The following is a 24,604-nucleotide window of genomic DNA, read 5'->3' on the forward strand; positions in this document are numbered from 1 at the left end:
TGAGCCGAAGGCAGATGCTTAACTGACTTAGCCACCCAGGCGTCCCCAGCTTTGCATTTTATTTTTATTTTTTTAACTTATTTTTTTATTATGTTATGTTAGTCACCATACAGTACATGATTAGTTTTTGATGTAGTGTTCCATGATTCATTGTTTGCGTATAACACCCAGTGCTCCACGCAATGTGTGCCCTCCTTGATACCCAGCTTTGCATTTTAAATGATCCACTCTGGCTGCAGAGTGAAAGGGGAGGGCTGGAGGCCAGCATGACTGCAGACAGAGACTCCTTAGAACACGCTATTCCACTGCTCCAGGCAAGAGGGACTGGAAGGAACTAGGGCAAGGGCAGAGAGGACAAGGAGGGTGACAAGGACTGGAGATATTTTTATGAACTAGGCTCTACAGGACCTGAGGATTGGCTGGATTTGGGGAGCATGTTAGGAGGACAGGTTCTAAACTGGACCTCACTCTGCCATCTAGCTGTTTGACCTCCAGTGAGTCACTCAACCTCTCTGTGCCTCAGTGTCTTCATCTATAAAATGGCAATAAAAGTTATACCGCCTTCAAAGAAATATTACAAGGAGTAAATTAAGTGCATATATGTAAGGCATCTGATACAGGGCCCAATATCTAGCAAACAATAATTAGCTATTATCTTCATTACTGTTACCATCACAAGGAGCCAAGAATGTCTCCAGCTTTGGCAAAGGGGTTCACACAGCAGTCCACTCTCTGAGAGAAGGGACAGAGCAGAAAAGGCAGCTTTAGGGAGGAAGGCAACTTTGGTTTTTGGACATGTTGAGTTTTCAAGTGTCTAGGAGACATCTCCATGGATGCAAGGTGGGTATTATGGGCACAAAGGAGGAGAGGGTATTGCAGGTTAGAGGGTGAGGTGAAGAAACCTGGCATCTAAGCTGGATAGGGAAGGAAGTGAAGACATCAGGGGCTGGTAGACTAGCAGGAAACAGAGTTTAGGAAACTGCTCAGGCTCATGGAGTAATCTGCAGAACAAACATCTTCCAGATTGTCAGCATGTGCTGAAGACTGAGGCATCTGGGCCATATGTGCAATAGTGGGAGGCCTGCCTTTGACTCCAGCGCTCGCTCTTCAGTAGACATATGATGGCAGCCACTTATGTACTTTCAAATCTTCTGCCACATTAAAAGAGTAAGAGTGGGTAAGATTAATTTTAACAATGTATTTAATCCAATATACCCAAAATATTAATCAACCTGTAATCAACATAAAAATAATAACGAACCCTACTTTTTTTCATACCAAGTTCTTTTAAAATATGGTATGCATTGTCTGCTTAAATCAATTCTAACCCGTTTCATAGCACAGCTACAGAATGTTAATGTTCTCTCTGAAATACGGTATTTCCAGAGCAAACAAACCTCCTCGGCTTTCTGGAGCAGTCTCAATTTCAGAGGTTCAGCCTCACTGTGCCAGCAGTACTGTCCTTGGTAGAGCCTCTGTCCTGATCTGGGCTTCAGGAAACAGCCATTCTAAGCACTGCTCACCCTCTCTTTGCTTACTGCATTCACTGGTTTTATCACTCTATTCTTTTTGGTCACTTCATAAAACCTAACTATACATTCAGCAAAAGCTCCTGGTGGGCATCAGGTTCTAAGAACGGTCCTAATCTCAAACCACACAAGTCCTTATCAGTATTTTAAATGAGAGGCACCCTCCCCAGTTCTCCAGAGGCCTCAACCAAACAGTGTGGGTGGAGGGGTGGGGGTGTACCTTGCTTGCACAGTTGTAACCAGGAACCTGCCTGGGAAGTGTAGGGAAGGCAAGCTGGCTCTGTGTGCACCTCCAGGTTGGCATTGTCATTATAACCTCACAGTTCCCCAACGACCCACAGCTCACTCCTGGTATCAATTTATGCAGTGTTCCCTGCCCCTAACTCAATGGGATGGCTACAGCCCTCCACGGCCTCCCTCTATCTGCCAGACGCAGCAAGGGGCTCGGACAAATTACTTCTTATCCCAGCAGTCCATCCACAGGGGCTCCTCAATGAGCTCCTGTATCTTTTAAGACTCCTCTGGCCAAGGCGATAAGATGAAGAATTATGAGAGAGAGACTGGAGAGCGACTTTGCAGGCCACGGCTATAGGAAGATGGCGTGAATTCCTATACCAAGTGAGCCGCAGGGAAGAGGGGCAGGGGGCAGGTGAGGGGACTGCAGTGCCTTTGGGAGAAGAACGGGAACAATGCTAAAACTCTTCTCTGCACACATATGGAAACATTTCAAATGGTAGACCCTGATTTTAAAGTTTCTGATATAAATTACTTCAGATCAAAGTTTTCTGGTCACAGACTTCAAGTGGCATACTCAGCAAATTGCTGAAGACAGATGAAAATATTGTTAATCAAATGTATAGCTGAATCGTTGAAAAAGGATTTTTGCATTTGTTTTCCTAAAAACTGGCAAATTAACACTGGAATTCCTTTTCTTCAGCTCAGCTTTTTTTGGTTTCTTGATACACACACACACACACACACACACACGCAACTCTTTATCCACAGCATTTCAGAGAGATGTGCCAACATCTGAGGCTGCTCTTATGATAAGTTACAAATTAATGATGACACCCCAGTTCCTTTTAATCCCACAAATGCCAACATCCACATTGGCTTCAATATATCATATATAATGACTTTTAAGGAAAGCATATGTCCTAGTAAGGGTTTTTCATCAGATTTCCTCATAAGATACAATAAGTATTTATTATCTGTTTAAAATAGTGTATCAAGCTTGGACTTATTTTCTCAGATTATATGTTCACAATGATTCAATGAGGCAGATCAAAATCGCTCTTCTTAAAATAAAAGGAGGTACAGCTCTTGCTTCATTTAAAGCTGTCTTCTCAACATACTAGCATGGTAGGACATGTGGGAATGGAAGGAAGGTACAGGGATGATGGTTATGAGAGAGGCAGGGCTGGGCTACCCATAGGGCTGAGCACATGTGGGCACCAGCAAAGTCTGATACCTAAAACACCTTCTCGGCACCTGATATTTCAGAGATAAAACACAACTGGCTTTCCTTGCACTCATTCTGAGTGGCATATGGGAATGGCAGACATACCCTGTAGTGCTCAGGGTCTCTAAATTTGGGCCTCAATCTGGGCCTGGTGGGACCATTATTTATTCCTTCATCCTGAGCCCCTGCTCTGTGCTGCACACATGCTAAGAACTGGACAGAACCAGACACAGTGCCTGTCTCAAGCAGCTCACAGTCCAGTGAGATCATCTCGTCTCAAAATTTTCTTTTAATAGAGTAAAAGATCTTTATTTCCATCAAAATCTACATACGCCCAACTGAGCAATGAAATAAATTCTCTTTATACCTCGGTGATACCAAGTATTGCCCTAAGCTTCAACAGTCAGCGAGAGGTAAAACATTCCTACCCCACCTGCCTTCCTCCACATCACAAATGACTCCCTAAGAAAATCCTTTCTAAGTCAAGAGATTTGCAGCAAAGCATGTGGGCTTCTCACCTGCTTCAAGGGCTGCATCTGACAACCTCACAGGCCCTCGCCCTCATCATGGCTGCAGTTTTATCTCTAGTCATATGATTATTTCATTTATGTTTCCTCCCCACTAAGCTGGAAGCTCTAGCAGGAACAGGAACCATGTTTCTTTCTGCTCGCCAATGTAACCCATGGCCTACCATATACTGAGCGGGCTCAATAAGTATTTATTAAAGAAATGAAGATTTAGGGGAATCTCAAAAACTTTTAGATCTTAAAAGGCCCTTGCATGTAAACATCTCCCCAACTACGGTTAAAAATGAGGAACTACAGAAAATAGTTCTAAATACATTCATTTCGATTTCTTTAAAAAACTACTCAATTATGATTTAGCTGGGTTATGATCTACAGTTTCTCATAGTTTCTGGAGTTCACGGATCACTGATCATGCCAGTGTTTGATTTTTTTGAAGAGCTAGTAACTTCCTGCTTACCACTCAGGGAGGCAAAAAGCACCTGAAACAAACCTGAAAGGTTTCCATTGTTTTGCTTCACATAGCAAAAAATTGTTGACTGTTTAATAAACTTGCCTAAAGCAAATAATGTTTTTATTTATTTTTATTTAAATTCAATTTAGTTAACACATAGTGTATTATTAGCTTCAGGGGTACAATTTAGTGATTCATCAGTTGCATACAATACCCAGTGCTCATTACATCAAGTGCCCTCCTTAATGCCCATCACCCAGGTACCCCATCCCCCAGCCACCTCACCTCCAGCAACCCTCCATTTATTCCCTATAGTTAAGGGCCTCTTATGATTTGCCTTTCTGTTTTTATCTTATTTTATTTTTCCTTCCCGTCCCCTATGTTCATCTGTTTTGTTTCTTAAATTCCACATATGAGTGAGCTCATATGGCTTCTGTCTTTCTCTAATTTCGCTTAGCGCAATACATAATGTTTTTAAGAAGTACTATAACTGCATAAAACAAAACAGGTATATTTTTGGCTAGAATAAATTTTAAAATGTAAAAGGGGGGGAACCCAGCTCATTCTGAAAAAGCTGGCAATGCCAAAGCAGAGCGGACCCGAAGATTCCAATAATGAGATACTGCTCCACTTGTATAATGTGTGTCAAGCTAAGAAAACAAACATAAAAGACAACTGACAACAGGTTCTCAGCCAACCTGAAAGGCTTGACAATGCTACCGAGAGGTGAGCGCCCCATTCAGCACTTCTTGGTAAAGATCCGCACGTAAAAAGCCAGCCCGTCCCTCCTCAGTGTTACAAGTGGCCCGGGGTCTCTGCCGCCCCCACTGTGTCCCGGGACCACGCGCTCTGTAAGGTGTGCTGACCCGCAGAGGAGGGGAAGAGGACAGAGAAAGCCTCACCTGCCAGCCTCCCGCGCTCCGGATACGCCAGCCCCAAGAGCTTTTGGGCCTCCGAGCGCCTGTCCACCGCCGGGCGCAGCCGCGGGTTGTCTCCGGGAGTCGCCGCGGCCGCAGGCAACGCCGGCCCGCGCTGCCAGGCCTCGCCCCCCACCCGGGCTGCGACCGCTGGGCCGCCGCGGAGCCCAGCGCGCGGGAGCCGGGGAGCGTCTGGCCGGTCAAGCGCCCCGCACCTGCTGGCGCCGGGGGGGCGCGCCCACAGCCCCAGGAGCCTCACGAGGCCTGCTCCACCTCCGGCGCCGTGGGGACGCCCGCCCGGGCAGCCGCTTGTCCAGCGGCGCGGCCCTCCCGCGGCTCCGGCATCCCGGAGGAGCCTCGGCCCCACGCCCCAAGGCCGCGCCGGCCACAGGCCCGTCAACTGAGGCCGGGGCCCCGGGACGCCGGCGCCCAGGGTCCACGTGCTGGCGGCCGGGCTTCGCCACACGAGCAGCCGCAGCGGCCAAGCAGGGGGGCCGTGCATGGCGCCGCGTCCGACCCGCGCGCCTCAGCCCGCCCGGCCAGGCGCGCACCGAGTCCGAGGACCCTCCCGGCCCGGCCGAGCAGAGGGCGTGAACGCGGCGCCGCCCGCCGCCCCGCCCGCTGTCACCCGCCGTCACCCGTCTCATCTGGCCCGCGGCCCCTGCGCACGCCCCGGGCAGCGCCCGCCCCATACCGGTCCTAGCCCCGTTCCTCCGCCCGCACGGGTCCCCGCCCCCGAGGGCGGTGACCCGGGCCCTGCACCACCCCCCTCCAAGAAGCCCCCTCCCGCCTCGGGCGCCTTCCCCGCAGCGCCCCCACCCGGCTGCCGAGCGCCCGGCGCCGCCAAGGACCGGGCTGAAGAAAGCCCCGGGCGCCGCTGCGCCTGCGCACTACCGTGCGGGGAGCTTTTTCGCGCTTTTCAGTCTCCTCCTGTAAAAACCTGGAAGCGGCGCGAGCCCTTTCTCACGCCGGAGCACTCGGCGGAGCGCACAGACGAGATCACACGATGACCGGTGAAAGGATGTGGCGGCCAGACTGCGAGCTGGTCTGGGCTTGGGGCGGGTCCGCGGCCCCGGCGACCCAGGCTAGGGCTGGTCCTGTCACCCTGCGTCCCAGTGCCGAGCACCGGACTGAGACGCAGAACACTGGTGGAGAGGACATCGCTGCGGGTCAGCGCAGTTGTGGGAGGTGTTGTGGAGGAGGTGGTTGGCGAGCAGTGAAATTGGATAACTTTGAGCAGAGGACCGGATCATTTCATAACTTGAGCCAAAGTGCAAAAGCAGACACGGTCAAGGCACTCCGGCTGCTCAGGGCGAGAAGACAAATCCAAATGCAATGTAGTATTTTAGTACACGTGCAAGGAAAGCCAGAGGAGAGGATCCTAAAACCCACGGGGCCGCAAGGAAACTTCATGGTGCGGGCATCTCTACGCTGGGGAGTGGGGAGGGGAGCAGCCTGATTCTCTCACATGTAAGAGTCGTGGTTGAACAAGATGGATAGATTTTTGTTGACTCGTAATTTTACAGGGCCGATACTAGGGTAAGGCTAGTGAGTGACACGTGCCTCACTGCAAAATTTTGCAAACTTGCAAAATTTATGGATTCGGAAAAAACCCACACTTCAATAATCAAGGTAAATATTTTAATGTAATATTATTAAAGTCAAAATTAATTTCAAAAAAAAATCAAAATTAATGCAAAAAATCCATGATAAGCAATATATCAAAACTTCGAATGCATTTTTGCACTTGCACGATCCTGCCTCTCTCTTCCCATCTTAATCCCACCCCTGAAAGCCTTATTTACAGAAATAGGCACTTAGCAGCTGGCCTAGTTTACCAATTTTTAAAAAAATTTTGCGTTAAAATGTTACTTATCTTGATTACTGAGACTTGATAACCACGACTTATGTTAGCATCTCATTGGTGTCTGAATTCTAGAATGCAGGGTATAGATTGAAATCAACTCCACTGATTTATGAGTAGGCGTGTTCCTTTTTGGAAAGATTTTAGTAGGTGACTTTTAAAAAGCCAGGAGATAGTGCCTCATACCCCACATTATACATTCCCATTTAAGCCCCAGCTGAAGCAATGTAAAAAAAATGACATTTTCCCAGTTGGAAAGTGACAATTTTAAGTCAAATCAAACCTTCCTCTGACTTTCTTTTTCCCATTTTTCAGAAAACAGTTGCTGCTTCAAGGGCTGGGGAAGGCAGGACCATCCTTTGCTTTCTTCCTTCCCCGGAATGATGTCCACTAGACTTATTCAACAAGCACTTTCTGGTGCCTGGAGTCTACAGAAAAATAACTGCCCCGAGTGTAGTTGATTAAAAAACAAAACAATTGTTGATTGTTCGCATTTCTAAAAATCAGGCAGGGGGCGCATGGGTGGCCCAGCTGTTAAGCCTCTGCCTTCGGCTCAGGTCATGATCCCAGGGTCCTGGGATGGAGCCCCTCATTGGGCTCCTTGCTCAGCGGGGAGCCTGCTTCTCCTTCTCCCACTCCCCCTGCTCGTGTTCCTGCTCTTGCTATCTCTCTCTCTTCAAATAAATAAATAAAATACTTTAAAAAATAAAAATAAATAAAAATCAGGCAGGTAATAGGAAAACAATTAACCTTGACAAAAATGTCATGCTAAAAATAAAAATCCTTCCCAGCCATCATATAATATACAAGGCAAGAATTATTTCCGTAGACTCTAAAGAAAATGTCCATGGCTCTTAAAAATATATATACATTGGGGAAATGGAGTAGGGAATAAATATTGGCAGAACGATCACTAGGACTTACATAGTCATCACACCAAAAAAAAAAAAGAGCTACTCTAAATATGTGTGTGTATATTCAATATACATTCATATGAGAAGAGAAGGTTGTCGTAATGCAAAGCAATAAATATATTTTGCATATGTATATATGTTATATGTATTTTATTGCTTTGCATTACTAGGACCTCTTCCCATTTAAAAATAAGGATAATTTCTCTTTGCCTTTTTAAAAGTTCTTTCGCCACTGAAAAAGGCAAGAAATACTCTAAACTGTGTTTGGGAAAGTAAGACTCAAACACTTAGATGTGAATGGATTAATAATATAAAATATCACAGAAAAGCAAGAAAAGGCTGTGTATTAATTCTGAGACAAAAAAAAAAAAAAAGTCCAAATCCTGCTCACTGACAGAAAGGGCTCTTGGTGGAGGTGTGATTGAACCAAGCAGTAAAATCTGGCCCTCAGTGAATAGACTCTTAATAGGTTTAGTGGCCAACGGGTGTTGAATTCAAAAAGGATGTCTTTTGACGGAAACTTGAGAGCAATTGGGATTACTTCAAGAACAGTTCCACCTGTGGGTTCCTGTGCCTCTCAAAGGGCGATAAGGGTGCTCATGTGGACAGCAGGAGGGGCCCCGTGAAGCACAGGAGCACAAGAAGCAAACACAAGGGGTGCCTGGGTGGCTCAGTCATTAAGCATCTGCCTTCGGCTCAGGTCATGGCCCCAGGGTCCTGGGATCGAGCCCCACCTTGGGCTCCCTGCTCCGCAGGAAGCCTGCTTCCCCCTCTCCCACTCCCCCTGCTTGTGTTCCCTCTCTTGCTGTGTCTCTCTCTGTCAAATAAATAAATAAATCTTAAAAAAAAAAAAGCAAACACAAATCTTCCTGGTGTGAAGCCTGTGATCTGATGAGGGCGGGGGTGGGGTTGTCATTTGACCTTTCTTAGTACATTTCTTTTTCTCTTAACTCAAGCTTGTGGTTCATCCCGTGAAGGACAGGAGTGGCAGGGCAATGACTGAAGGTGGAGCATGCAGTTCAGTGAAGCATGAACCAGGAAGGGGGTGGTCTCCACATGGGACCGAATTTGTAAATTCCTCTGGAGTCCAGATTGAAGTTTTGGTAACTCATCTGCACTGTGCTCTTTCAAGGAAGACTGAGGCTGTAACTTAATCTCAGCAATAGGACTCAGGCGGGCTGAATGCAACATATGTAGGTTTCAGCATCTTTGGCTTTTACATTCTCTCTCACCTTCTCCCCAAAGATTCTAGAGAAAGGTTGTTATGGGTTGAATTGTGTCCCTTCAAAAAAGATATGTTGAAATCCTAACCCCTAGTATCTCAGAATGTGACCTTATTTGGAAATAGAGTGGTTGCAGTTATAGTTGATTAAGGGAAGAGGAAGCCAGATTAGAGTAGGAGTAGGGTATCTTGATGAGAAGGTGGCCATATGAAAACAGAGACACACAGGGAAAATGCTATATGATGACCAAGGCAAAGATGGGAGTTATGCAGCTGCATGCCAAGGAATGTCAAAGACTGCCTGCTAATCCCGAGAAGCTGCCAAGAGGCAAGGAAGGATTTCCCTATGGGTTTCAGAGGGAGCATGGCTCTGCCAACTCCCTGATTTCAGCCTCCAGATCCATGAGACAATAAATTTCTTTTATCTTAAGCCACACAGTTTGTGGTATTTTATTAAGGTGGCTCTAGGAAAGTACTACAAAGGTCTAACATCAGTGTCTTTTATAATACTACAATAGATGCTCAGTATTTGTCCATTTAACTCATGTTTAGCCAAATAAGCAACTGAGTTATTCAGGCTACTCTAAGCAGTTTGCATGTCTTATCGTCTACACCGCTTAACTTTATTTTACCAGGACTGTGTTCCACAGCTGTCCATATTTTAGGCTACAAAGAAGCTTGTATGATATGAAATGTAGCTCAGGACTATCACACAAAAATAACACAAATGAAACCAGTGAGCCTGATTCTAGGATTTTTATAATATTTAGGTATAGAGTTTTCTCATATGTTAAGAGTCTGAGGTTGGACCCAGACATAGAGAAAAATTTTAGCATATTTTGACTAGAAAGTGAAAGACCCAAAAGTTACAAGAGGACACATAAACTAATACCCTAGTCATTCACTTCTCTCTAGAGAAAACCACTGTTCCTTGTGTATCCTTGCAAAGATATTCTGTTAATATATGAGTGTATGTGTGTGTAAGTATATATATATATTTATTTTTTACACAAATATAGCATACTATACATGCAGCCCTGCACCTTGCTTTTTTCATTGTACATCTTAGGGTTTGGTTCCCAACTGACACATCATCCTTTCTAAAGGTTGCATGGTCTTCCATTGTCTGGATGTACCCCAATTTATTTAACTAATGTCCTAATACTAGACTGTAGTTTCCAGTCTTTTGCTATTATAAATAATACTGCAATGACTATCTTTGTATGCATCTATCATTCCACACATGTGGGAGTATGTATATAATTTAAATTCCTAGAAGTGATACACCTATTAGAATGACTAAAATCATTGATTAAAAATTACAAAAACAGGGATGTCTGGGTGGCTCAGTCGTTAAATGTCTGCCTTCGGCTCAGGTCACCATCCCAGGGTCCTGGGATCGAGCCCCACATCGGGCTCCCTGCTCAGCAGGAAGCCTGCTTCTACTTCTCCCACTCCCACTGCTTGTGTTCCCTCTCTGGCTATGTCTCTCTGTCAAATAAATAAATAAAATCTTTTAAAAAATTACAAAAACAATAAGAGAGCCTCCTATGTAGAAAAAGGGAGGAAAATTTTAAAGATACACAAGGATTACCTGAAAAAACATATGCTTGATAGGTTCTTTCTTATTTATTTGTAATTTTTTTCTTATTTTTACAAACCCTTGTGTTGAGGGCCTCTTTCAAAAATTTTTTTTTATTTGAGAGAGAGAGAGAAAGCAAGAGACAAAGCACGAGCAGAGGGAGAGGGAGAAGCAAACTCCCTGCTCAGCAGGGAGCCGAATGCAGGGCTCGATCCCAGGACCCTGGGATTATGACCTGAGCTGAAGGCAGATGCTCAATTGACTGAGCCACCCAGGCACCACCCTCTTTCAAATTTTTAAAGAACAAATGACTCCCATGGTATATAACTACCCCAAAGCATAAAAAAAGATAGATTTCTTCATCTATTTTATGAAATTCATGAGCCCTAGTATTTAAATCTAACAAAGATAGCCACCAAAAGCAAAACACAGAATATTAACATACAAGTCCTTAATAAAGCAACAGCAAATCATATCCAACAGAATATTACAAGACTTTAAAAACCACGTTATTACTAAACTAACATGATTAAGAATAGAACTGTCACATTGCACAATCAGTCCCCTGAGAAAGAGCATCTAGATCAAGCCATCAGACAACATCATATTCACTAGTGAGCCACTAGAGAAATAAGACAAAGATGCCAGTCATCACTGCCACTGTTAAACATGGTGTTGGAGGTCCTAGCTGATGGAAGAGACAAAAATGAATGAGGTGTAGTTATCAACAAGAGAAAGATGAAATTATCAGCACATGCAAATTATATTCTTATTTACCTAAAAAAACAAAGAGAGTTAAGTAAAAAAATAATGAAGCAATAAGAGAATTCTACGAGGTAGTTGAATCCAAAATTGACAAAAATAAATTTTCCTGTGAATGAAGGTAGAGAATACACTGCCCCAAAATGGCATTAATAATTGCAATAAAAATGTAAAACACCTAGGGGTGCCTGGGTGACTCAGTCAGTTAAGCATCTGACTCTTGATCTCAGCCTAAGTCTTGATCTCAGGGTCATGAGGTCAAGCCCCGCATTGCCCTGCACCCTGGGCGTGGAGCCTACTTAAAAAAAAAAAAAATGTAAAACACCTAGTAATCAAATTAAAAGGAATGTACAAGACAAATGTGAAGATAATAATAAAGCTGTACTGAGGTATAAATAAGAAGACTCAAATAAAATGAGGAGATTTTCCTGGATGTGTAGACCCAATATTAATACATAATATGTACCAGGTTCTGTGTTAAGCAATTTACACACATAATCATACAACATTTTGAGGGGTTTTTTTTGTTTTGTTTTGTTTTTAAACAAATGAAGAAGCTGTGGCCCACAGAGGTGAAGCAATTTGCCCCAAGTCACACAAATAGTGGATGGCAGAGCAGGATTTGAATTCTGGCAGTTCCCAAAGCACATGCCTAACAGCCACGTCAGTTTTCCCACATTAATTTATAGATTTAACATAATTCTAACTAAACTCTTGAATTTTTTTTTTAAATTGCTGAAGTGAATCTAGGATATAAAAAAATAAAGAAGCCAAGGAAAACTTCTGTCAATTGTAGCCAACTAAATATGGAGCTCTCAAACCTGCTCCCCAAAACTATGTGGACTAATAAAAAGAACAAATAAAGGGCGCCTGGGTGGCTCAGTTGGTTAAGCGACTGCCTTCGGCTCAGGTCATGATCCTGGAGTCCCTGGATCGAGTCCCGCATCGGGCTCCCTGCTCGGCAGGGAGTCTGCTTCTCCCTCTGACCCTCCCCCCTCTCATGTGCTCTCTCATTCTCTCTCAAATAAATAAATCTTTAAAAAAAAACAAAAAACAAAAAAAAAAACAAATAAAGCCACACAAATCTCATACCTATAATGTGATTACAAAGCTCATCTTGCCAGTACATAGAAAAATAAACACCAATTTTTACCAGAGCTATCTGTCCAGCTCTGTCATAAGGCTTTGAACAGAACTGGGATAGGAAGACTCCAGAAAAACTATGAAAACAAAAGAAGAGGGGAACAAGGGGTCTAAAATTGACCTAAAATCATGAGAGAGGAGGAAAACTTAAAGATGAAAATATGGGGGAGAGGGAAGAGTTCTAGTGGATCAAAACACTAGCCACAAGGAAAGAACTTCAAAATGAGCAGGACTTAAGGTAATTGCCTCAAAAAAGGAAAAGGGAAAGCGGGAAGAAAGTTTTAAAAGAAATTGTAGCCAACTAAATATGGAGCTTCTCATTCCTGCTCCCCAAAACTATATGGACTAATAAAAAGAACTCTTTGGAGAGTTGGTGGTACAGAGAAAAAGAAGAGGGGAAATTTAGAATCCTAAATTTGGAAATAAGAACCAAAATCAATGATCACAATCCCATCGTCTTCCCTTCAGAGAGGCATCCATTAAATAAATTGCCTTTTACTACCCTGACAAAGGAGAGCACCCTCAAATTAGCCATTTTGTAACCTAACCCCCAACTGCCAACTCTGCTCATAGAATGCCTAGACTTTTCATCAACACAAAACTATAGGAAACAGAAAAGGAAGATAAAAGCATTTCAGCTGATAAAAATTCTTCCCCCCAAAATGACAGCAGAAGAAAAAAAATTCTTCCCCCCAAAATGACAGAAAGCAGAAGAAAATTGTGATACCATACACAAAATTAAAATGAATATTTTCAAGTCAAGCATTTGGGATATAAAAAACACCTTGAATCAAAAATTAAACTAAGAACAAAATAGGCAAAATTAGGAAGAGAAGAAATGAGTTGATTGAATTCAAGAAAGAAATGGATGAAAATAAAAAATCACCTCTGAATTGAAGACTAAATGGCTAAGTGCCCAAGGGAAAATAGTTTCAAATAAAAAATTTAATAAACAGCGTTGAAAAGAGGCAGGAAAACAATCAAAAGAGAATAAATGGCTGAAATGGAAGATGGGTAAAGAAGGTCCAAAATTCTTATAATGGAGAAGCAAATCAATAGACCAGAACTAATATTAAACCTATAATCTGGGGCACCTGGGTGGCTCAGTCAGTTAAATGTCTGACTCTTGATATTAGCTCAGGTCTCGATCTCATGGTCATGAGTTCAAGCCCCATGTTGGGCTCCACACTGGGCTTGGAGTCTACTTAAAAAACAAACAAAAAAACCCCTATAATCTAAGAAAACATTCCAAAAATAAAAACAATCTGAATCTACTATTTAAAGAGCCCACACCTACTTGAGAAAATTGACACACAAAGATCAATTCTGAGACATATGATAGCAAAATGATTAAACTTTAAAGATAAATTCTCCAAGACTCCAGGCAAAAGGATTAACTGACTTGCAAGGGCAAGAGAATTAGACAGCTTTCAGCCTTCAGACTTTTCAAATTTAACATACAAAGTAAGGCAACTATGGAGCAGCATTTTTTGAAAAGAAAAGAAACTTGAGGGGCGCCTGGGTGGCTCAGTCGTTAAGCGTCTGCCTTCAGCTCAGGTCATGATCCCAGAGTCCTGGGATCAAGCCCCACATTGGGCTCCCTGCTCAGCGGGAAGCCTGCTTCTCCCTCTGCCACTCCCCCTGCTTGTGTTCCCTCTCTTGCTGTCTTTGTCAAATAAACAAATAAAATCTTAAAAAAAAAATCTTCAATGACCCCATTAAAAAAAAGAAAAAAGAAAAGAAACTTGAGGAAAGAAAGCATAAACTAAAGATTTTATAACCAGATAAGCTTTCTGTGTTGGTTTCCTAGGGCTATCATAATGAATTACCAGAAACTTGGTGGCTTAAAACAAATGGACATTTGGGGCACCTGGGTGGCTCAGTTGTTAAGCGTCTGCCTTTGGCTCAGGTCATGATCCCAGGGTCGTGGGATTGAGCCCCGCATCGGGCTCCCTGCTCAGTGGGGAGTCTGCTTCTCCCTCTCCCACTCCCCCTGCTTGTGTTCCCTCTCTCGCTGTGTCTCTGTCAAATAAATAAATGAATAAAATCTTTAAAAAAAAACAACAAAAAAACAAATGGACATTTATTCGTTCAGAGTTCTGGAGGCCAGAAATCTGAAATCAAGGTGTTGGCAGCATTGGTTTCTTCTGGTGGCTCTGAGGGAGGATCTGTTCTACTGTCTCCCAGCTGCTGGTGTCTGCTGGCAATCCTGACACTCTTTGCCTTGAGGCTGTAAAACTCCAATCTTTATCTTTTTCTTCACATGGCATTCCCTCATGTGCCTCTGTGTTTAAAATTTCACCTTCTTTCCTCTATGAGGGCACCAGTCATTGGATTCAGGGCCTATCCTAAATCCAGAATAGTATCCTCCCAAGATCCTTAATTGTATCTGCAAAGACCCCCTTTACCATTAAGTTGATATTCACAGGTCCCTGGGGTTAGGACTTGAGCATCTCTTTTTATGGGACAGTAGTCAACTCACTACATTGTTCTTTAGGTATCAAAATTATAGAAAAATTGTTTTGAACATGGAAAAGCTTGGGAAATATGGAACTTAGGAACCTTTCTTGAGGAGTGTATGAGAGGATGACCTTCAACTAAAAGATGATTGAGAAATCCTTAGCAAAAGGGCTGATGGTGAGCATGTAATAATAATTAATTTAAATCTAAGATCAAGTGGCTGTCTGGCCGGCTCAGCCGGTAGAGCATGTGACTCTTGATCTCTGGCTTGTGAGTTCAAGCCCCATATTGGGCATGGAGCCTACTTTCAAAAATAAAAAATAAAAACAAACAAATACATCTAAGCCCCCCAAAAAGTTGGGAATGAGGATAAAATAGTAATATATAAAATGATATATTCTAAGTAAAAATTTAAGCAACTAAAATAGGAAGAGAAGGAAAAGAGAAAGAAAAAGCAAAAGGAACTCACTGTCCAGACAACAGATGGGAATCAGTGGATATAAATACAAATGGACAAATCAGGAAAATAAAAGGGAGCTAACATTAGAAAACAGAGAATTCCAAAAGTAAGCTCTAGAATAAAAATACAAAGTTTCCTAAATATCAAAAGAATATTTAAAAATAATAGAGCAAAGAAAACACATCATGTAGAGAAATGTATCCACTAGTTATACATAAAGCAATTTTAACGCAAAATGAATAAGTAAATGTGAATGGATTTAGTTAATCTATGAAATAGAAAGGCCTCCAATTTGTCTAATAAAACAAGATCAACTGTATTCTGTATATAGAAGAATGGTGGAACACAAAGGAATGGAGAGATGGAAACAAAAGCAAGTTCTGTGATCTTGATAGCAGACAAAGTAGATTTCAAGCCAAAAAAAGCACTAACCATGAAGAAGCATTTATATATGTGTGTGTGTATGTGTATATATATTTTTATTTACATACATATTTATATATATATTTTATATACATATATATATATATTAGAGAGAGGGAGAGAGGGTGAGAGGGGGCCAAGGGGCAGAGGGAAAAAGCACTAATCATGAAAAAGCATTTATATATGTGTGTGTATATATTTTTATTTACATACATATATATATTTTATATACATATATATATATATTTTTTTTTTCTTTTAGAGAGAGGGGGCTGAGGGGCAGAGGGAGAGTGAGAGAGAGAATCTTAAGCAGGCTCCATGTCCAGCAGGGAGCCTAATGTGGGGCTTGATTTCACAACCCTGAGATCATGACCTGAGCCAAAATCAAGAGTCGGACTCTTAACTGACTGAGCCACCCAGGCGACCCAAGAAGCACATATTTACTTTTTAAGATTTTATTTATTTATTTGGGAGACAGAGAGAGACAGAGCAGGAGAGAGAGGGAGAGAGAGAACCTGAAGCAGACTCCATGCTGAGCACAGAGCCCAATGCAGGGCTCAATCTCACGACCATGAGATCATGACCTGAGCTGAAACCAGAGTCAGACGCTTAACAGACAGAGCCACCCAGGTGCCCCAAGAAGCACATATTTTAAAATAAAAGTCAGAATTAACAATGATGATATAACAGTAGTCACTCATAAAAAGGCAATAAGAACAGGAAATGCAAGGAGAAAGAGAAGCACATTAATGATAGCACTCTTGCACATACCAATCTTAGTAGAAGAAAGGTCGAGATGGACTAAAATTAAATAAGGATATAGAAACTCTAACCAACAGAATCAATGAGGTAGATGGTATGGATATATATTGAACTTCACATGCTAATAACAGTCTTTCTCAAGTGCCTGTGTAGTATTCACAAAATATGATCCTATATGATGTCACAAAAAAGCATAAGTTCCATAAAACAGAATCATTAAAACCACACTCTATGATTACAATGCAATAAAATTCAGAATTAATAAAATCAGATGATAAAAGGAAGCTTTCATCAGAAAGTTTTTAAAAACTTCTTCATTAAATAACACTTGAACAAAAGGGAAATTATAAAGAAAAATGATATAATCTAATTAATTAATTAAAACACTATGTATCTGGGGCGCCTGGGTGGCTCAGTCAGTTAAGCGTCTGCCTTCAGCTCAGGTCATGATCCTGGGGTCCAGGGATCAAGCCCTGCATCAGCCTGCTTCTCCCTCTCCCTCTGCCACTGCCCCTGCTTGTGCTCTCTAACGTGCTTTCTCTCTCTGTCAAATAAATAAATAAAATCTTTAAAAAAAATTAAAATAGGGTGCCTGGGTGGCTCAGTTGGTTAAGCCACTGCCTTCAGCTCAGGTCATGATCCTGGAGTCCCTGGATCGAGTCCCGCATCGGGCTCCCCGCTCGGCAGGGAGTCTGCTTCTTCCTCTGACCCTCCTGACCCTCCCCCCTCTCATGTGCTCTCTCTCTCAGTCTCTCTCTCTCAAACAAATAAATAAAATCTTTAAAAAAAAATTAAAATAAAAAAATATTAAACACTATGTATCAGAATCTATAGGATCTATTTTAAAGCAGTTATCAAAAGAAAATCAATGGTCTTAAACATGTATTAATATAAATAAAACAATAAAAAGTAGTGAATTAAATATTCAACTCAGAAGCTAGGAAAAGAACCAAAAGGTAAACCAAAAAAAAAGCACCAGGAAGGAAATAGTAAAAAATAAAGGCAGATATTAATGATACGGAGAATAGATAAATAAATAGATATAATTAACTTAAAAATACTATTTTAAAAAAATCATTAAAGAATTCAAACAACTAACCTAATTGAGAAAAAAAGGAGAAAGCCACCAAATATACAAAATAAGAAATGACAAAGGGGAAATACCTATTAAAAAATTTTATAAAACTATGGGACTATTTTGTGGACCACGATGCACATAAATTTTTTTAATGCACATAAAATGTGAAAACACTAATGGAAATAGATAATTTTAGGGACACCTGGGTGGCTCAGTCGGTTAAGCGTCTGCCTTCGGCTCAGGTCATGATCCCAGGGTTCTGGGATCGAGTCCCACATCAGGCTCCCTGCTCAGTGGGGAGTCTGCTTCTCCCTCTCCCTGTGCCCCTCCCCTCCCCTCTGCTTGTGTTTGCTCTCTCTTTCACTTGCACACACTCTCTGTCTCTAAAAACAAATAAATAAAATCTTTAAAAAAAAGCAGAGAAGTTCTGCCAAAACTTTAAAGACCAAGTAGTCATAATTTTTCATAAATTTTTTCATAGCATAGAAAATGAAGAAAACTTTTAAGTTCCTTTTATAACACCAGTATAAGGTTGATACTTATTGCTGTTAAAAATAATACAAAAACAATTACCGACAAATGTAATTTAGGATTATCAAGGTTAGGATATTACATTAGTTTGCTAGGGCTGCCAAAAGAAATACCACAGACAGGGGGGTTAAACAGAAATTGATTTTCCCACAGTTCTGGAGGTTAGATGTCTAAGATCAAGGGGTTGGCTGCTACTCCTGCTTGTGCACTCTCTCTCTGACAAAGAAATAAAATCTTAAAAAAAAAAGAAAGCAAGCTGTATTTTGTCAAATGCTTTTTCTGCACCTATTTAGAGGATCATATGGTTCTTGTCCTTTCTTTTATTAATGTTGTGTATCACATTGATTTGCAGATGTTGAACCACCCTTGCAACCCAGGAATAAATCCCACTTGGTCGTGGTGAATAATTGTTTTAATGTACTGTTGGATCCTAACAGCTAGTGTCTTGGTGAGAATTTTTGCATCCATGTTCATCAGAGATATTGGTCTGTAATTCTCCTTTTTAGTGGGTTCTTTTTCTGGTGTTGGGATGAAGGTAGTGCTGGCCTCATAGAATGAGTTTGGAAGTTGTCCTTCCATTTTTATTTTTGGGCACAATTTCAGAAGAATAGGTATTAATTCTTCTTTAAATGTTTGGTAGAATTCCCCTGGGAAGCCATGTGGCCCTGGACTCTTTTGTTTGTTGGGAGATTTTTAAAAATTTATTTATTTGAGAGAGAGACAGAGAGAGCACAAGCAAGGGGAGAAGCAGAGAGGAGGGAGAAGCAGACACTCTGCTGAGCAGGGAGCCCAGCTCAGGGCTTGACCCCAGGACCCTGAGATTACTACCTGAGCTGAAGGCAGATGCCCAGGTGTCCCTCATTGGGAGATTTTTGATTACTGATTCAATTTCTTTGCTGGTTATGGGTCTGTTCAGGTTTTCTATTTCTTCCTGTATCAGTTTGGTAGTTTACATGTTTCTAGGAATGCATCCATTTCTTCCAGATTGCCTAAATTGTTGGCATATAATTGCTCATAATATTCTCTTATGATTGTATTTCTTCAGTGTTTGTGGTGACCTCTCCTCTTTCATTCATGATTTTATTTATTTGGGTCCTTTCCTGTTTTCTTTTTGATAAGTGTGGCTAGGGGTTTATCAATCTTATTATTCTTTTGAAGAATGAGCTCCTAGTTTCATTGATCAGTTCTGGTTTTTTTTTTTTTTATTTCTAGATCATTGATTTCTGCTCTAATCTTTATTATTTCTCTTCTTCTGCCAGATTTAGGTTTTATTTGCTGTTCTTTTTCCAGATCCTTTAGATGTAAGGTTAGGTTGTATATTTGAGACTTTTCTTGTTCCTAGAATAAGGCCTATACTGCTATATATTTCATTCTTAGGACAACCTTTGCTGCATCCCAAAGGTTTGAACTGTCATGTTTTCATTTTCATTTCCTTCCATGTATTTTTTAAAATTCTTCTTTAATTTCCTGGTTGACCCATTCATTCTTCTGTAGGATGTTCTTTAACCTCCATGTGTTTGTGGTCCTTCCAAATTTTTTCCTGTGGTTGACTTCAAGTTTTATAGCGTTGTGGTCTGAAAATATGCATGGTATGATCTTAGTCTTTTTGTACCAGTTGAGACCTGATTTGTGACCCAGTATGTGATCTATTCTGGAGAACGTTACATGTGCACTAAGGAAGAATGTGTATTCTGTTGCTTTAGGATGAAATGCTCTGAATATATCTGTTAAGTCCATCTGGTCCAGTGTGTCATTCAAAGTCCTTGTTTCCTTGTTGATCTTCTGCTTAGATGATCTGTCCATTGCAGTGAGTGGGGTGTTAAAGTCCCCTATTATTATTTTGTTATTAATTGGTTTATATATTTGGCTGTTCCCAACTTAGGGGCATAATATTTACAATTGTTAGGTCTTCTTGTTGGATAGAACTTTTTATTATGATATAGTGTCCCTCTTCATCTCTTATTACAGTCTTTGGTTTAAAATCTAGTTTGTCTGATATAAGGATTGCTACACCAGCTTTCTTTTGATGTCCATTAACATGATACATCGTTCTTCACCCCCTCACTTTCAATCTGGAAGGGTCTTTGGATCTAAAATTAGTTTCTTGTAAGCAGCATATCGATGGGTCTTGTTGTTGTTGTTTTAATATTTTATTTATTTACTTGAGAGAGAGAGAGAGCAAGCAAGAAAGAGAGCATGAGCAGGGAAGAAGGGCAGAGTGAAAGGGAGAAGCTCAATCCCAGGGACTTGGGGCTCAATCCCAGGACCCTGAGATCATGACCTGAGCCGAAGGCAGATGCTTAACTGACTGAGCCACCCAGGCACCCCTTGATGGGTCTTGTTTTTTTATCCATTCTGATACCCTATGTCTTTTGACTGGAGCATCTAGTCCATTTACATTCAGAGTAATTATCAAAAGATATGAATATAGTGCTATTGTATTACCTGTAAAATCTCTTTTCCTATATATTGTCTCTGTTCCGTTCTGGTCTTTGTTACATTTGGCCTCTCTCTTTGCTCAAAGGATCCCCTTTAATATTTCTTGCAGGGCTGGTTTAATGTTCACAAATTCCTTTAGCTTTTGTTTGTCCTGGAAACTATCTCCTCTTCTATTCTGAATAGAATTGCTTGCTGGATAAAGTATTCTTCGCTGCATATTTTTCCCATTTAGCACATTGAATATATCATGCCAGTCCTCTCCAGCCTTGTAAGTTAAGGACCTCTTGTCCCATGCTGCTTTCAGGATTTTCTCTTTATCTTTAAAATTTGCAAGCTTCACTATTGTATGTCGAGGTGTTGACCTATTTTTATTGATTTTGAGGGTGGTTCTCTGTGCCTCCTGGACTTGAATGTCTGTTTCCTTCCCCAGATTAGGGAAGTTCTCAGCTATAATTTGTTCAAATAAACTATCTGCCCCTTTCTCCCACTCCTCATCTTCTGGGACCCCTATTATAGGGATATTATTTTTCTTTATGGAACTGCTGAGTTCTGTAAGTCTCCCTTTGTGATCTAACAGTTTTCTTTCTCTCTTCTTTTCAGCTTCCTTACTTTCCATCATTTTATCTTCTATATCACTGATTCTGTCTTCTGTTTCATTCATCCTCATTTTTATAGCCTCCACTTGGGACAGCATTTTTTATTTCAGCCTGACTAAATTTTAGTTCTTTTATTTCTATAGTAAGGGATTCTCTAGTGTCTTCTATGCTTTTTTCCTAGCTCAGCTTGAAAATCATTGTTTTAAATTCTAGTTCAGATGTCTTTATAATCATCATTTTAAATTCTAGTTCAGATGTCTTACTTATATCCATATTGATTAAATCCGTGGCAGTGAGTACCACCTCCTGTTCTTTCTTTTGGGGTGAATTTCTCTGTCTCATCATTTTGTTCAGAAAAGAAAAGAAGAAAGAAAGATTAAAAACAATGATAACAACAATGACAACAGGAAACAAAACAAAACAAAAAACTAGATCCTGGGTGTGTTTTGGTCTGTTTGTTAAAAGAAACTTCCAAAAAGTGGTTGCTTTTCTACTTGTAGAATTGCAGCATTTCTTTTCTCAGATCTCTGATTTCTCAGGCGTTCAGAATGATTTGATAACTATCTAGCTGAACTCGAGAGACCAGAGAAATTAGGGTTCCCCTACTCCTCCACCATCCTAACTCTTCCCTTATATCTTAGTTCTAAACTAACATTTTACTTAAAGAGGAAGTGTTAACTGCATTTCTGTTAAGATCAGGGACCGGAAAGGATGCCCAGTATCTACGTTACCATTTCACATAGTACTGGAGGTTTTAGCCAATGCAAACAATAAAGGGAAATCAACTAGAAACAGGAGAACTCGTAAAATAAGTGAAAAGGTCTGTATTGCAAATGATATGATAGTATCCCTAGAAAGCTCAGAGAATCAATGATAAAGCTGACTGAAACAACACAGTTCTATTACGGTAGCAAAATATAATATCAACATATAAATTTAAAAGTCTTCAGATATACAATAATTATATAATATAGAAATACATTTAGGAATAAACATAAAATATATGTTCAAAGTTTATATAAGGATACTTTAAAACACTTCTGAAAGGTACAAGAATGGATTTTAAACAAATGGAAATATATCCAGTGTTCTTGGATAGAATATCTTAGTATCATAAACACACCAGTTCTCTGTAGGTTCATTTCTAAATTTAATGCAATTTCAATAAAAATACCAAAAATCTTTTCTAGAGAGCTAAACTAAGTTCATATGGATAAATAAACATACAAGTAGAAAATTAAGGCGAAAAATATGAAAAAGTATTGACCTTACTAGTAATTAAGTGCTAATTAAAGACATGAGATACCAATCTCTCTATTAATTAACTAACCATATTAACCAATATATTAAATGGACCAATATATTTAAAAATAGCAATAAGCAACTAAAATAGAACACAAATAAAACTATTGTGGAGAATGTAAGGAATAGCATGTTCATATACCTGTTAGTGGTATTTTTAATTGTACACACTTTGGAGGAGTATTTGGCAACATGTTAAAAAAAATAGAAAAATACACTTCTTTTTAGTGTTTCACTTCTAGGAACCTATCCTAAAGAAAATGTTAGGAATGAGCAGCAAACTAAATGGCCCATAGTAAAATGAATTATGGCACTGCCTACAATAAGGCCATGAAAAATCATGCAGATTATATTTAATGACAAGAGAAAATATTCATGACATATTGTTAAGTGAGAAAAGATGACATTAGTGGCCTTGTCAGTATGATCCCAATTTTGCAAATGAGAAAAATTGGTTAAGTAGCTAAACATTGTATGATTCTCTCTGAGATGTGTGGCTACCTCTAATTCCAATATTTATCTTTGTGATTATTGGTCTTTTTCCTAGTAGCCTTTAATAAAAACCCTCTTTTGATTAAAAAAAGAAAACCCTCAGGGTGCCTGGATGGCTCAGTCAGTTAGGCAACAGACTCTTGATTTCAGCTGGGGTCATGATCTCAGGGTCATGAGATTGAGCCCCACATTGGGCTACCCGCTCAGCAGGGAGTCTGTTGGAGATACTCTCCCTGTCTCTCTGCCTCTCCCCCTGCTTGTACTCTCTCTTTCTCTCTCTAAAATAAAGAAATAAATTTTTAAAAATGATACCCTCATGTATCCCTCTGTGTATCTATACCAAGTTTCAAATACTGAATTAAATATTTGAAAGCAGGATGTGTATGTTAGTTTCATTTTCTAAATAGCAGAGCTTCATTTTAATGTCAGGGATGATTAGGGGATGGGAGGAGTATGTGAATTGATTAACTGTCTCACTGTTTAGACTTTTTTTGGGCTGCTTGAAATTTTCCTTTGGCTTAATCAATAAGGATCATCTTGCCTATTTACACACCATGCACTCCTTATTTCTCCTGTCTAAAAGACTGCTTTGGCAGCAGGTTTCCAAAGCAGACTCCTTGTTTTATAGTTCCAAGGAATGTCAATGGGCTTAAACGAGATTAGAAAAAAAGCTAATGGTGTTTCTGCAGCTAAGTAAGTTTGGAAACAGTTTTTAAAGTATAATTTTCAGTAAGTTACAAAGCATGACTACCTCTTACAAATATAAAATCAAAACGTGTCAAAGATCTATTAACTACATCATTAATGAGGGAATAGCAGGATAGTAAAACTAGTTCAAGAAGCATTTGAAGAACAAGAGTCCATATGTTAATCAGGAAAAATTTTTTTAAAAAAAAAAACATAGAATAAGATAACTGTGTTAGATACAAACATGGTTAATTTCCCACAGGGCAATAAATGATACTTTTGGGGATTATCTTTACTAAGACAAATACCATGTTATACTATTAACTGTGTTCAAGTTAAACTCCTTTAGAGTTGCAAAATATCCTAATCAGTATGAAGTAGGAAGTCAAACAAAGGTTTTTCTAGCAAGCTTGTTAGAAACTTTGACCTGGGCAGTGAGACAATCCCCAAGAATCCCTTTTGCCTGTTTCCAAATTTGGATCATTTTTCTTTCTTTCTTTTTTTTTTTTTAAGATTTTATTTATTTATTTATTTATTTAGAGAGACAAAGAGAGCGCAAGCAGGGGGAGGGGCAGAGGGAGAGGGACAAGGAGGCTCTCCTCAGGTGGAGAACCTGATGCAGGGCTCTATCCCAGGACCCTGAGATCATAACTTCAGCTTAAGTCAAATACTTAACTGACTGAGCCACCCAGGCAACACTGGATTATTTTTCTTAATAAGCAGGTTAAACTAAAACTAAACAGGTTTCCTTCCTACTGGACATCTTCTATTAATATGTTAATGTGCCATATAACTGGTATTTCAAACAAGCAGTGTTTGTAACATGCTGAAAATGCAATTTTTATTTATTTATTTATTTATTTATTTTTCTATTTATTTAGTTTAAGTATAGCTGACACACAGTGTCATATTATTTTCGGTGTACAGCATAGTGATTTGACGAGTCTGTATGTTATGCTATGCTCACCACAAGTAACTACCATCTGTCACCATACAATGCT

General features: G+C 40.4%; 1 protein-coding gene across 1 annotated transcript in view; it reads right to left on the reverse strand.

The window, feature by feature from the left end:
* ABCB10 (ATP binding cassette subfamily B member 10) overlaps nt 1-5,603 on the reverse strand; it is a 35,888-nt gene extending 30,285 nt beyond the window's left edge. Inside the window, exon 1 of the mRNA XM_032430338.1 lies at nt 4,872-5,603. Coding sequence (XP_032286229.1) covers nt 4,872-5,388 — 517 coding nt within the window. The 5' untranslated portion in view covers nt 5,389-5,603. The remainder of the gene's footprint in view (nt 1-4,871) is intronic.
* Nucleotides 5,604-24,604: the final 19,001 nt, after the last annotated feature.

This window comes from Phoca vitulina, unplaced genomic scaffold (genome assembly GCF_004348235.1).
Source record: "Phoca vitulina isolate PV1807 unplaced genomic scaffold, GSC_HSeal_1.0 scaffold43, whole genome shotgun sequence".
NCBI lineage: Eukaryota > Metazoa > Chordata > Mammalia > Carnivora > Phocidae > Phoca > Phoca vitulina.